We start from the raw sequence: 15,974 nt of genomic DNA on the forward strand, positions 1-15,974 counted from the left end.
TTGGCACCACAGTAGCTTGGCACCACAGTAGCTTGGCACCACAGTAGCTTGGCACCACAGTAGCTTGACACCACTGTAGCCTGGTACCACAGTAGCATGGTACCACAGTAGCTTGTCACCACAGTAGCTTGTCACCACAGTAGCTTGTCACCACAGTAGCTTGTCACCACAGTAGCTTGGCACCACAGTAGCATGGCACCACAGTAGCTTGTCACCACAGTAGCTTGGCACCACAGTAGCTTGGCACCACAGTAGCTTGGTACCACAGTAGCTTGACACCACTGTAGCATGACCATGTCCAAAATGGCACTCTATTCTACTTCTTCTTACCACTGTCCTATGGGCTGGTTGTGCACTACTAGGGATTAGGGTGACATTTGGGACACCATGGCTTTGACTACCTTGGCACCACAGCAGCGTGTTACCATACCTTGGCTTTGGCCTTCTGTCCGTTAGTGTCTGTCTTGGAGTTGTTGGTCTCTGCAGCCTCGTCCTCCTCGGAGACACAGTCTTCCTCTACTCCAGGACTAGTATTGCTGAAGACGGCATCCAGCTTGTTCAGACGTTTCCCCTTGATGATGAACCGACCCTTCAACTCCTACACAGAGACAGACAGATACACATTGTGTTAATGGAGATGCATCTATACTAGATAACTGGATGACTACTAAATCCCAGGATACCCTGTTAAGGGTTCAACAGCAAAGCTGGTTGAGCCCTGTTGTATTTTTTCATTATTGTTATTGTTATTATACCGGTTCTTCTAGCAAGGAGAATGAACATGAAAATTCCCATGAAATAGTAAGGCTGAGGAGGGTGCAACTTGACATGATGGTAAAGGCCCATAGTCCACAGCCTGTCATGCAATGCCGGAAAACCTTTGTGCTAGAGTGAAGCGGTTTGCTATGGAAATGCTGGGATGTGATTTTCAATGATGTTAAAGGTGATTGAGCTATGGCGGCGATATGAAATGGATAACAATTATCATCATGAATATTAAGGCTATACGCACTTCATTAGTTATTATTTATTTGGACATCACACATTATAGTCTTGTACAGACATCAGACACACTCTCACTAAATCACATCCAATATCATACACATCAACCTACTCAGATTTACTACACACATAAAATCTTGCCCCAATTTTCTAACATCTGTGGCATTGGCTCACAGGCAAACAGGCAAGGCAATAAAACAAGTATCGCTAGAACCTATTTCTTGAATTCTAAATATCAGACATTTGAAAACTAGTTCTGACCTTCCATAATACCTCTGATGGCAGTAACTTTACAAGCACTAATTATGGTAAATTTAAACTGAGAATAGTATCTAGTTATGGTAAGAGGTGAAATAAGTATAGCCAGTTATAATTGTAATTGCAGATTATAAAAAAAGAAGATTAGTCTTTACATGGCTAAAAGAAAAGGAATATAACATAATGTATACAGGAAACTCTACATCCTTAGATGACGTTGCGTGTAAAAAGGAATGGGGTGGTGAAATAATTATCTGTCATGAACAAAGGAACTCAAAAGGTGTGATGATATTAATTAACAAAAATGTTGATCTGATTGTGAAAATAATCAGGAATAATTTGCATGGAAGGTGGAACCTTTTGAATATGAAAGTGGACGAAAAAGAGATGTGGCTCATTGATCTATATGGTCCAAATCAGGATGATCCACACTTCTTCGAAAACATTTATACCAATTTATTGAATTTACAGGCAACGATCTAATCTAATCATCCTGGTAGGAGACTATAACACAGTGTTAAGTACCTCAATGGACGTAAAGGAAATCACTCTACAAACTATCATCACCCTTAAGGTAATCACTCTACAAACTATCATCACCCTTAAGGTAATCACTCTACAAACTATCATCACCCTTAAGGTAATCACTCTACAAACTATCATCACCCAGTCAAAACTGTTCGCTGCTCTGGCCCCCCAATGGTGGAACAAACTCCCTCACGACGCCAGGACAGCGGAGTCAATCACCACCTTCCGGAGACACCTGAAACCCCACCTCTTTAAGGAATACCTAGGATAGGATAAAGTAATCCTTCTCACCCCCCCCCCTTAAAAAAGATTTAGATGCACTATTGTAAAGTGGCTGTTCCACTGGATGTCATAAGGTGAATGCACCAATTTGTAAGTCGCTCTGGATAAGAGCGTCTGCTAAATGACTTAAATGTAAATGTAACTATCATCACCCTGCCCTTAAGGTAATCACTCTACAAACTATCATCACCCTGCCCTTAAGGAAATCACTCTACAAACTATCATCACCCTTAAGGAAATCACTCTACAAACTATCATCACCCTGCCCTTAAGGAAATCACTCTACAAACTATCATCACCCAGTCAAAACTGTTCGCTGCTCTGGCCCCCCAATGGTGGAACAAACACGTGTTGGATCTTTAAAAAATACAACTTTTACATTAACCTGCAGTTTACCTATAAAATGGGCTGATGGTGAAGTAGACATACTTGGTATTCATAACACAAAATATATAAATAAGTTCTCCACAGTGAATGTCAATAGAAAACTTGTAAAAATAGACAAGATCCTGCAACCATGGAGAGGTAAATACCTGGCTAACATGCTGATTTAGTAGCATGCTAGTTAGTAGCAGTACAAGTACTGAGTCGGCGCAAACATAGCTAGCTAATACAGCCTGATTCCAGTGCAAAAGATATAACATTTTACATATCCATGATGGCGTAGCACTCTTGTCCTGTGTAAATAGTCTGTTTTGTTTTTTCATATATATTTTAATCTCCCTTTCCATCTATGAACTAAATATACTTTCCTGCAACCCACCTCACCCAATGTGGTTCGGATCTGCTATTTTTATACCTAATAACCGGTACCTCCATCAGGAGCAAGCCAGCTAACCAGCTACTAGCTATTAGTCTTTGTTAGCCACTACTAGTGGTCTTCACCTTTAGCTCGGACATCAGCCAGCTTTAGCTCGGACAATACCTGCCAGTCTGCACAGCGCAATATCAACCCAGAGCATATTGGACTGTTTTCTCTACCACATCACCGGATTCCTGCCGCAAGCTCTGGTCCATTACACCAGATCATCGCAGCTAGCTAGCTGCAACTGATTGGCTAATGTTGGCGAACGCCTCTGTCTCGAAGCAAGCACCAGTTAGCCTTGAGCTAGCCTCGAACCAGGCCTCCCGGCTAGCCGACGAAGTAAACAAGCTAATTCTTGGGCTACAATACCTCTTTTGGCAGTTTGCATTGACCCGTTATTGTCGACAAGGAGCCCCGCCGATCCATCACGACTGGTCTGCCGACGTAATTGTCCGATGTGGTTTCAACAGGCTTTTCCGTTGCGATGTCACCGAAGACCCATCTGCCAACCCCGGCCCGCTAGCTTTCTGAATGCTGTGTCTCCCGCTCGCCTAGCGTAGTAGTGACTACCGAACGGCTCCCTGACTCACCTATTGCTGCTCATTGGACCCTATGATCACTCTGCTACACAGCTGTTGCCTCACTAACACGGTACCTCATTCTGTTAATCTGTCGGCCCCAGCCTCGAACTCAGTATCTGTGTGTACCTAACTGACCCTCTCAGCCCATTCATCGCCCTTTACCCGTTGTTGTCTTAGCTCTACCAATCAATACCAGTGATTGCTTTATGCCTCTCTCTAATGTTAATATGCCTTGTCTACTGCTGTTTTGGTTAGTTGTTATTGTTTTATTTCACTGTAGAGTCCTGCTCAACATGCAAACATGCTCAACATTAGATAGCTCTTTTGTTCCACCCCCCACACATGCGGAGACCTTACCTGGCTTAACTGGTGCCTCCAGAGATGCAACCTCTCTCATCGTCACTCAATGCTTAGGTTTACCTCCACTGTACTCACATCCTACCATACCCTTGTCTCTACATTATGCCCTGAATCTATTCTACCACGCCCAGAAATCTGCTCCTTTTATTCTCTGTTCCCAACGCACTAGACGACCAGTTCTTATAGCCTTAAGCCGTACTCTTATTCAACTCCTCCAACGTTCCTCTGGTGATGTAGAGGTTAACTCAGGCCCTGTAGCCCACAGTATTACTCCTATTCCCCAGGCACTCTCATTTGTTGACTTCTGTAACCGTAAAAGCCTTGGTTTCATGCATGTTAACATCAGATGCCTCCTCCCGAAGTTTGTTTTATTCACTGCATTAGCACACTCAGCCAACCCTGATGTCCAAGCCGTGTCTGTATCCTGGCTTCCAAAGGCCACCAAAAATTCCCTCAACTACAACATTTTATGTCCGGATAGAACTGCCAAAAGGGGTGGAGTTGCAATCTATTGCAGGGATAGCCTACAGAGTTCTGTCATACTATCCAGATCTGTGCCCAAGCAGTTCGAGTTTCTTCTTTTAAAAATCCACCCTTCCAGAAACATGTCTCTCACTGTTGCCACTTGTTAGAGTCCCCCAGCTGTGCCACGGACACCACATGTGAATTGATTTCCCCCCATCTATCTTCAGAGTAATCTGGGATATGCTTAACACCCCAGCCATTCTACTATCTAAGCCAGATGCCCTCATTCTCACACAAATGATCAAGGAACCTACGAGGTACAACCCATAATCTGTAAACATGGGCACCCTTATTGATATCATCCTGACCAACTTGCCCTCTAAATACACCTCTGCTGTCTTCAACCAGGATATCAGCGATCACTGCCTCATTGCTTGCGTGTGTAATGGGTCTGTGGTCAAACCACCCCTCATCACTGTCAAACGTCCCCTAAAACACTTCAGCGACCTGGCCCGGGTATCTTGGAAGGATATTGACCTCGTCAGTAGAGGATGCCTGGTTGTTATTTAAAAGTGCTTTCCTCACCATCTTAAATAAGCATGCCCCATTCAAAAATTTAGAATGAAAAACAGATATAGCCCTTGGTTTCACTCCAGACTTGTCTGCCCTTGACCAGCACAAAAATATCTAATGCGTCCTGCAATAGCATTGAATAGCCCCCCCCGATATGCAACCTTTCAGGGAAGCCAGGAACCAATATACTCAGTCAGTTAGGAAAGCAAAGGCTAGCTTTTTCAAACAGAAATGTGTATCCCGTAGCACTAATTCCAAAAAGTTTTTGGACACTGTAAAGACTATGGACTTATTTTGGACTTAATACTTATTTTCCACCATAATTTGCAAATAAATTCATTAAAAATCCTACAATGTGATTTTCTGGATTTTTTTTCTCATTTTGTCTGCCATAGTTGAAGTGTATCTATGATGAAAATTACAGGCCTCTCTCATCTTTTTAAGTGGGAGAACTTGCACAATTGGTAGCTGACTAAATACTTTTTTGCCCCACTGTGTGTGTGTATATATACATATATATACATATATATATATACTTGCCAAAACTATATGTGTTAATGCCTAACCTTAACCATTCAGAGTTAATGCCTAACCTTAACCATTCAGAGTTAATGCCTAACCTTAACCATTCAGAGTTAATGAGAACTTAACCATTCAGAGTTAATGAGAACTTAACCATTCGGAGTTAATGAGAACTTAACCATTCGGAGTTAATGAGAACTTAACAATTGACAGTTAATGCCTAACCTTAACCATTCAGAGTGAAAGGTTAGGTTCTCATTAACTCTGAATGGTTAAGGTTAGGCATTAACTCTGAATGGTTAAGTTCTCATTAACTCTGAAAGGTTAGGTTCTCATTAAGAGTTAATGAGAACTTAACCATTCAGAGTTAATGCCTAACCTTAACCATTCAGAGTTAATGAGTAACCTTAACCATTCAGAGTTAATGAGAACTTAACCATTCAGAGTTAATGCCTAACCTTAACCATGCAGAGTTCATGAGAACTTAACCATTCAGAGTTAATGCCTAACCTTAACCATTCAGAGTTAATGAGTAACCTTAACCATTCAGAGTTAATGAGAACTTAACCATTCAGAGTTAATGAGTAACCTTAACCATTCAGAGTTCATGAGAACTTAACCATTCAGAGTTAATGCCTAACCTTAACCATTCAGAGTTAATGAGTAACCTTAACCATTCAGAGTTAATGAGAACTTAACCATTCAGAGTTAATGCCTAACCTTAACCATGCAGAGTTCATGAGAACTTAACCATTCAGAGTTAATGCCTAACCTTAACCATGCAGAGTTAATGAGAACTTAACCATTCAGAGTTAATGCCTAACCTTAACCATTCAGAGTTAATGAGAACTTAACCATTCAGAGTTAATGAGAACTTAACCATTCAGAGTTAATGCCTAACCTTAACCATTCAGAGTTAATGCCTAACCTTAACCATTCAGAGTTAATGCCTAACCTTAACCATTCAGAGTTAATGAGAACTTAACCATTCAGAGTTAATGACATTCAGAGTTAATGTCTCTTTGCTTATTTGAGCTGTTCTTGCCATAATATGGACTTTGTCTTTTAACAAATAGCCCTATATTCTGTAAACCTCCTCTACTTTGTCACAACACAACTGATAGGCTCAAATGCATTAAGAAGGAAAAGACATTCCACAAATGAACTTTTAACAAGGCATAACTTTTAATTGAAATGCATTCCTCATGAAGTTTGTTGAGAGAATGCCAAAAGTGTATAAAGCTGTCATCAAGGCAAAGCGTGGCTACTTTTTAGAATCTAAAATCTAAAATATATTTTGATTTGTTTAACACTTTTTTGGTTACTACATGATTCTATTTGTGTTATTTCATAGATTTGATGTCTTCACTATTATTCCACAATGTAAAGAATAGTAAAAATAAAGACAAACCCTTGAATGAGAAGGTGTGTCCAAACTTTTTGCTGATACTCTATACACACATTTCTTTAATTATTTCCATGTTGGGGAGAGAGAGAGAGAGAGAGAGAGAGAGAGAGAGAGAGAGAGAGAGAGAGAGAGAGAGAGAGAGAGAGAGAGAGAGAGAGAGAGAGAGAGAGAGAGAGAGAGAGAGAGAGAGAGAGAGAGAGAGAGAGAGAGAGAGAGAGAGAGAGAGAGAGAGAGAGAGAGAGAGAGAGAGAGAGGTTCATTTAGTTTTTCTCCAGCAACATTCTTTGTGTTGGCTGTATGAAGACAAATTAAATCAGAAATACTGTTAATATATTAAATCAGAAGCAGCTGTAGCATTCCTGCAGAGCATCGAAGACAGACAGGCTCTAACAGACAGATACTGTTAGCCCTATAGACAGGCTCTAACAGACAGGTACTGTTAGCCCTATAGACAGACAGGCTCTAACAGACAGATACTGTTAGCCCTATAGACAGGCTCTAACAGACAGATACTGTTAGCCCTATAGACAGGCTCTAACAGACAGATACTGTTAGCCCTATAGACAGACTCTAACAGACAGATACTGTTAGCCCTATAGACAGGCTCTAACGGACAGATACTGTTAGCCCTATAGACAGACAGGCTCTAACAGACAGATACTGTTAGCCCTATAGACAGGCTCTAACAGACAGATACTGTTAGCCCTATAGACAGGCTCTAACAGACAGATACTGTTAGCCCTATAGACAGGCTCTAACAGGCAGATACTGTTAGCCCTATAGACAGGCTCTAACAGACAGATACTGTTAGCCCTATAGACAGACAGGCTCTAACAGACAGATACTGTTAGCCCTATAGACAGACAGGCTCTAACAGACAGATACTGTTATAGCCCTATAGACAGGCTCTAACAGACAGATATTGTTAGCCCTATAGACAGGCTCTAACAGACAGATACTGTTAGCCCTATAGACAGGCTCTAACGGACAGATACTGTTAGCCCTATAGACAGACAGGCTCTAACAGACAGATACTGTTAGCCCTATAGACAGGCTCTAACAGACAGATACTGTTAGCCCTATAGACAGGCTCTAACAGACAGATACTGTTAGCCCTATAGACAGGCTCTAACAGACAGATACTGTTAGCCCTATAGACAGGCTCTAACAGACAGATACTGTTAGCCCTATAGACAGGCTCTAACAGACAGATACTGTTAGCCCTATAGACAGACAGGCTCTAACAGACAGATACTGTTAGCCCTATAGACAGACAGGCTCTAACAGACAGATACTGTTATAGCCCTATAGACAGGCTCTAACAGACAGATATTGTTAGCCCTATAGACAGGCTCTAACAGACAGATACTGTTAGCCCTATAGACAGGCTCTAACGGACAGATACTGTTAGCCCTATAGACAGACAGGCTCTAACAGACAGATACTGTTAGCCCTATAGACAGGCTCTAACAGACAGATACTGTTAGCCCTATAGACAGGCTCTAACAGACAGATACTGTTAGCCCTATAGACAGGCTCTAACAGACAGATACTGTTAGCCCTATAGACAGGCTCTAACAGACAGATACTGTTAGCCCTATAGACAGACAGGCTCTAACAGACAGATACTGTTAGCCCTATAGACAGACAGGCTCTAACAGACAGATACTGTTATAGCCCTATAGACAGGCTCTAACAGACAGATATTGTTAGCCCTATAGACAGGCTCTAACAGACAGATACTGTTAGCCCTATAGACAGACAGGCTCTAACAGACAGATACTGTTAGCCCTATAGACAGGCTCTAACAGACAGATACTGTTAGCCCTATAGACAGACAGGCTCTAACAGACAGATACTGTTAGCCCTATAGACAGGCTCTAACAGACAGATACTGTTAGCCCTATAGACAGACAGGCTCTAACAGACAGATACTGTTAGCCCTATAGACAGGCTCTAACAGACAGATACTGTTAGCCCTATAGACAGGCTCTAACAGACAGATACTGTTAGCCCTATAGACAGGCTCTAACAGACAGATACTGTTAGCCCTATAGACAGGCTCTAACAGACAGATACTGTTAGCCCTATAGACAGGCTCTAACAGACAGATACTGTTAGCCCTATAGACAGGCTCTAACAGACAGATACTGTTAGCCCTATAGACAGACAGGCTCTAACAGACAGATACTGTTAGCCCTATAGACAGGCTCTAACAGACAGATACTGTTAGCCCTATAGACAGGCTCTAACAGACAGATACTGTTAGCCCTATAGACAGACAGGCTCTAACAGACAGATACTGTTAGCCCTATAGACAGGCTCTAACAGACAGATACTGTTAGCCCTATAGACAGGCTCTAACAGACAGATACTGTTAGCCCTATAGACAGGCAGGCTCTAACAGACAGATACTCTTCGTAGGGAAATCAAATTCCTTCTGGTAACACCCCAATCATATCCTAACCAGTCAGACAAGGTGTTATTGTTCTTCCTTCACACTCTCAGTACTGACTTAGACTTTAATTTGTCTAGCATCCACAACTTGTTCAGGCTTGCCTCTTAGTGTTCATTTTTAAAATACCGGGTATGTGGTTTCGAAGCTCCAGGCTTTAAACACTGAGGGTTGAAAAACAAACAAGGTTGGATGGGTGGATGGACGGGTGGGTGGGTGGGTGGATGGATGGATTATCTGTTAGTCTCTGACCTGGGGTGAGGGGAAGGCAGTGGGCATCTGGTCCTCCAGGGGGGAGGTGAGCAGGGCGCTGCCCAGGATGGAGATCATGTGCTTGGCCATCAGTTTCTGCTGCTCCAGTGTACAGTGGTTCTCCAGGGACAGGATCACTGGGTACTCTGATGTCTGGGGGAGGACAACAACATAACATTAACAGTCATGTCCATCTCTACTGGTCATCACAGGGCTGGTTTGACTTCATGGTGAAACTTCACCTTGAAGGCGTTCTCCAGGGGTTAAATGGACACTTTGGGATTTTAGCAGAGTCAGATTAACACTCTGTGTCCAATAGAAGGAAGTTATAGCTAGTGTCACGTGTCAGTGCTAACTAGAGTTAGCGCAATGACTGGAAGTCTATGGGTATCTGTTATTATGCTAGCAGATACCCATAGACTTCAAGTCATTGTACTAACGCTATTTAGCAATTGTGCTAGAGCTAGTTAGCAACTTCCTTCATTTTGGACACAGAGACATAAAAATGGTCATCAAAATGGTCAAGGTTACACTGACATTGAGGGCGTACTCTATGATGGGTTAGGATCAGGTGTTACGGTTACCTTGAAGGCATACTCCTTGATGGCCTTGATGACATCTTTAAACAGGACCTTGGAGGTGAGGGTGTGGCCATGGTAGATGACTGGCTCCCCATGGGCCCCGTCCCAGCAGTCTAACTCCACACAGCGACAACTCTTCATCAGGGCCCTAAAGACCACAACACAAACATAGAGTACTACTAGTATCTCTAGTACTATATCTAGATATATCCACTACTGCATCTAGTACTACATCTAGTACTGTATCTAGTACAATATCTATTATATCTAGAACTGTATCTAAAACTACATCTACTATATCTAATACTGTATCTAGTACAATATCTATTATGTCTACTACTGTATCTAGTACTATATCTATTGATTATGGTACTGTATCTAGTACTACATCTACTATGTCTACTACTGTATCTAGTACAATATCTTCTATATCTAGTAATGCATCTAGTACTATATCTATTATATCTAGATCTGTATCTAGTACTTTTTCTATTATGTCTAGTAATATATCTAGTACCACATCTAATATATCTAATACTGTATCTTGTACAATACCTATTATATCTAGTACTGTATGGAGTACTATAGCTATTATATATGGTACTGCATCTAGTACTATATCTACTATGTATAGTACTGTATCTAGTACAATATATATTATATCTAGTACTGTATGGAGTACTATATCTACTATATCTGGTACTGTATCTTGGACAATATCTACTATATCTAGTACTAGTTCTATTATATTACTATATCTATAACTATATCTACTGTATCTAGTACTGTGTCTGCATCTAGTACACTATCTACTATTAAGAGTACTGTATCTGTATATAGTACAATATCTGCTATATATAGTATTGTATCTGTATCTAGTACTATATCTACTGTATCTATTACCGTATCTGTATTGAGTACTATATCCACTGTATCTAGTACTATATCTACTATATCTAGTACTATATCTCTATATAGCACAATATGTACTATATCTAGTACTGTATCTATCTACTATATCTACTATAACTAGTACTATATCTGTATCTAGTACTATATCTACTTTATCTAGTACTATACCTCTATCGAGTACTATATCTACTATATCTAGTAAATCAAATCAAATCACATTTTATTTGTCACATACACATGGTGAGCAGATGTTAATGCAAGTGTAGCGAAATGCTTGTACTTCTAGTTCCGACAGTGCAGTAATATCTAACAAGTAATCTGACAATTCCCCAACAACTACCTAATAGACACAAATCTAAAGGGGTGAATGAGAATATGTACATGTAAGTATATGGATGAGCGATGACTGAGCGGCATAGGCAAGGTGCAATAGATGGTATAAAATACAGTTTTTACATGTGATATGAGTAATGTAAGATATGTAAACATTATTAAAGTGGCAGTATTTAGAATGCGTTGTATAAAGTGACTAGTGATCAATTGATTAAAGTGGCCAGTGATTGGGTCTCAATGTAGGCAGCAGCCTCTCTGGGTTAGTGATTGCTGTTAAGTCTGATGGCCTTGAGATAGAAGCTGTATTTCAGTCACTCGGTCTCAGCTTTGATGCACCTGGACTGACCTCGCAGCGGTTGATGTCCTTGATGATATTTTTGGCCTTCCTGTGACATCGGGTACTGTTGGTGTCATGGAGGGCAGGTAGTTTGCCCCCAGTGACTGCACCACCCTGGAGAGCCTTGCGGTTGAGGGCAGTGCATGACCACACAGTCGTGGGTGAACAGGGAGTGCAGGAGGGGGCTGAGCACGCACCCTTGTGGGGCCCCAGTGTTGAGGGTCAGCGAAGTGGAGATGTTGTTTCCTACCTTCACCACCTGGGAGCCGCCCGTTCGGAAAGTCCAGGACTCAATTGCACAGGACGGGGTTGAGACCCAGGGCCTCAGGCTTGAAGATGAGATATTCAACAGATTTTTATCTTGTCCTCTCGGGGACTCGATCCAGCAACCTTTCAGTTACTGTCCAAACGCTCTAAACACTAAGCTACCTGCCGCCCCAATAACTTCTATTATATCTGTATCTAGTACTATTTCTACTATATCTAGTACTACTATATCTAGTACTGTATCTAAATGTAAATGTATCTGTATGTGATTTTCTGGATTTTTGTTTTAGATTCCGTCTCTCATAGTTGAAGTGTAAACATTACAGACCTCTACATGCTTTGTAAGTAGGGAAACCTGCAAAATCATCAGTGTATCAAATACTTGTTCTCCCCACTGTATGTAATATGGATGTAATATAAAATAAAATAAAATGTTAGTTGTCACATGCGCCGAATACAACAGGTATTACAGTGAAATACTTACAAGCCCTTAACCAACAATGCAGTTTTAAGAAAAATACCTACAAAAATAAGAAATAAAAGTAACAAATAATTAAAGAGCAGCAGTAAAATAACAATAGCGAGACTATATACATGGGTACCGGTACAGAGTCATTGTGTGGGGGCACCGATTAGTCGAGGTAATTGAGGTAATATATACATGTGGGTAGAGTTATTAAAGTGAATTATCCATAGATAATAATAGAGATAACAGCAGTGTAAAGGGGGGGGGGGGGCAATACAAGTAGTCTGAGTAGCCATTTGATTAGATGTTCAGGAGTCGTATGGCTTGGGGTAGAATCTGTTTAGAAGTCTCTTGGACCAAGACTTGGCGCTCCGGTACCGCTTGCCGTGCGGTAGCAGAGAGAACAGTCTATGACTAGGGTGGCTGGAGTCTTTGACCATTTTTAGGGCCTTCTTCTGACACCGCCTGGTGTAGAGGTCCTTGGATGGCAGGCAGCTGGGTCCCAGTGATGTACTGGGCCGTACGCATTACCCTCTGAACTGCCTTGCGGTCGGAGGCCGAGCAGTTGTCATACCAGGTAGTGATGCAACGAGTCAGGAGAATCTCGATGGTGCAGCTGTAGAACCTTTTGTGGATCTGAGGACCCATGCAAAATCTTTTTAATGGCATATATTTTTAGTCTCCTGAGAGGGTATAGGTTTTGTCGTGCCCTCTTCATGACTGTCTTTGTGTGCTTGGACTTTGTTAGTTTGTTGGTGATGTGGACACCAAGGAACTTGAAGCTCTCAACCTGCACCACTACAACCCCGTCGATGATTACAATATGTTGTAATATGTATGTTATATGTATGTATTATGTGGTAATATGTACGTACTATTTTGTAATATTGTGTAATATGTGTGGACTATGTTGTAATATGTATCTAACATGTAATATGTATGTAATGTGTTGTAAAATGTATGTACTATGTATGTGCTATGTTGTAATATGTATGTGCTATGTTGTAATATGTATGTGCTATGTTGTAATATGTATGTAATGTGTTGTAATATGTATGTGCTATGTTGTAATATGTATGTAATGTGTTGTAATATGTATGTGCTATGTTGTAATATGTTGTAATATGTATGTAATGTGTTGTAATATGTATGTAATATGTTGTAATATGTATGTGCTATGTTGTAATATATTGTAATATGTATGTTCTATGTATGTAATATGTATGTAATATGTTGTAATATGCATGTGCTATGTTGTAATATGTATGTAATATGTTGTAATATGCATGTGCTATGTTGTAATATGTATGTGCTATGTTGTAATATGTATGTGCTATGTATGTGCTATGTATGTAATATGTTGTAATATGTTGTAATATGTTGTAATATGTTGTAATATGTATGTGCTATGTATGTAATATGTATGTAATCTGTTGTAATATATATATGTAATATGAATGTAATATGTTGTAATATGTATGTGCTATGTTGTAATGTGTTGTAATATATATGTAATATGTATGTAATATGAATGTAATATGTTGTAATATGTATGTGCTATGTTGTAATATATTGTAATATGTATGTGCTATGTTGTAATATTTATGTGCTATGTTGTAATATCTATGTAATATGTTGTAATATGTATGTGCTATGTTGTAATATGTTGTAATATGTATGTGCTATGTATGTGCTATGTATGTAATATGTATGTAATATGTATGTGCTATGTTGTAATATGTATGTGCTATGTTGTAATATGTATGTGCTATGTTGTAATATGTATGTAATATGTATGTGCTATGTTGTAATATGTATGTAATATGTTGTAATATGTATGTAATGTGTTGTAATATGTATGTAATGTGTTGTAATATGTATGTGCTATGTATGTGCTATGTATGTAATATGTATGTAATATGTTGTAATATGTATGTAATATGTTGTAATATGTTGTAATATGTATGTAATATGTTGTAACATGTATGTGCTATGTATGTGCTATGTATGTAATATGTATGTAATTTGTTGTAATATGTATGTAATTTGCTGTAATATGTATGTGCTATGTTGTAATATATTGTAATATGTATGTGCTATGTTGTAATATGTATGTAATATGTTGTAATATGTATGTGCTATGTATGTGCTATGTTGTAATATGTATGTAATGTGTTGTAATATGTATGTAATGTGTTGTAATATGTATGTAATATGTTGTAATATGTATGTAATATGTTGTAATATGTTGTAATATGTATGTGCTATGTATGTAATTTGTTGTAATATGTATGTAATTTGTTGTAATATGTATGTGCTATGTTGTAATATGTATGTAATGTGTTGTAATATGTTGTAATATGTTGTAATATGTATGTGCTATGTATGTGCTATGTATGTAATATGTATGTAATTTGTTGTAATATGTATGTAATTTGTTGTAATATGTTGTAATATGTTGTAATATGTATGTAATGTGTTGTAATATGTATGTAATGTGTTGTAATATGTATGTAATGTGTTGTAATATGTTTTAATATATATGTAATATGTTGTAATATGTTGTAATATGTATGTAATGTGTTGTAATATGTATGTAATATGTTGTAATATGTATGTAATATGTTGTAATATGTTGTAATATGTTGTAATATGTATGTGCTATGTATGTGCTATGTATGTAATATGTATGTACTTTGTTGTAATATGTATGTCCTATGTTGTAATATATTGTAATATTTATGTGCTATGTTGTAATATGTATGTAATATGTTGTAATATGTATGTGCTATGTATATGCTATGTATGTAATATGTATGTAATATGTATGTGCTATGTTGTAATATGTATGTGCTATGTTGTAATATGTATGTGCTATGTTGTAATATGTATGTAATGTGTTGTAATATGTATGTAATATGTTGTAATATGTATGTAATATGTTGAAATATATTGTAATATGTTTACATTTACATTTAAGTCATTTAGCAGACGCTCTTATCCAGAGCGACTTACAAATTGGTGCATTCACCTTATGACATCCAGTGGGACAGTCACTTAACAATAGTGCATCTAAAACTTAAGGGGGGGGTGCGAGGGATTACTTATCCTATCCTAGGTATTCCTTAAAGAGGTGGGGTTTCAGGTGTCTCCGGAAGGTGGTGATTGACTCCGCTGTCCTGGCGTCGTGAGGGAGTTTGTTCCACCATTGGGGGGCCAGGGCAGCGAACAGTTTTGACTGGGCTGAGCGGGAGCTGTACTTCCTCAGTGGTAGGTAGGCGAGCAGGCCAGAGGTGGATGAACGCAGTGCCCTTGTTTGGGTGTAGGGCCTGATCAGAGCCTGGAGGTACTGAGGTGCCGTTCCCCTCACAGCTCCGTAGGCAAGCACCATGGTCTTGTAGCGGATGCGAGCTTCAACTGGAAGCCAGTGGAGAGAACGGAGGAGCGGGGTGACGTGAGAGAACTTGGGAAGGTTGAACACCAGACGGGCTGCGGCGTTCTGGATGAGTTGAAGGGGTTTAATGGCACAGGCAGGGAGCCCAGCCAACAGTGAGTTGCAGTAATCCAGACGGGAGATGACAAGTGCC

At 39.7% G+C, this 15,974-nt stretch overlaps 1 protein-coding gene across 1 annotated transcript in view; it reads right to left on the bottom strand.

Annotated features, from left to right (window-relative positions):
- LOC123991459 (1-phosphatidylinositol 4,5-bisphosphate phosphodiesterase delta-1-like) overlaps nucleotides 1-15,974 on the bottom strand; it is a 74,712-nt gene that overhangs the window by 15,027 nt on the left and 43,711 nt on the right. Inside the window, exons 6-8 of the mRNA XM_046293075.1 lie at nucleotides 10,076-10,220; nucleotides 9,492-9,644; nucleotides 431-598 (exon numbers count right to left, since the gene is read on the bottom strand). Coding sequence (XP_046149031.1) covers nucleotides 431-598; nucleotides 9,492-9,644; nucleotides 10,076-10,220 — 466 coding nt within the window. The remainder of the gene's footprint in view (nucleotides 1-430; nucleotides 599-9,491; nucleotides 9,645-10,075; nucleotides 10,221-15,974) is intronic.

Source organism: Oncorhynchus gorbuscha, linkage group LG12 (assembly GCF_021184085.1).
Source record: "Oncorhynchus gorbuscha isolate QuinsamMale2020 ecotype Even-year linkage group LG12, OgorEven_v1.0, whole genome shotgun sequence".
NCBI classification, from domain to species: domain Eukaryota; kingdom Metazoa; phylum Chordata; class Actinopteri; order Salmoniformes; family Salmonidae; genus Oncorhynchus; species Oncorhynchus gorbuscha.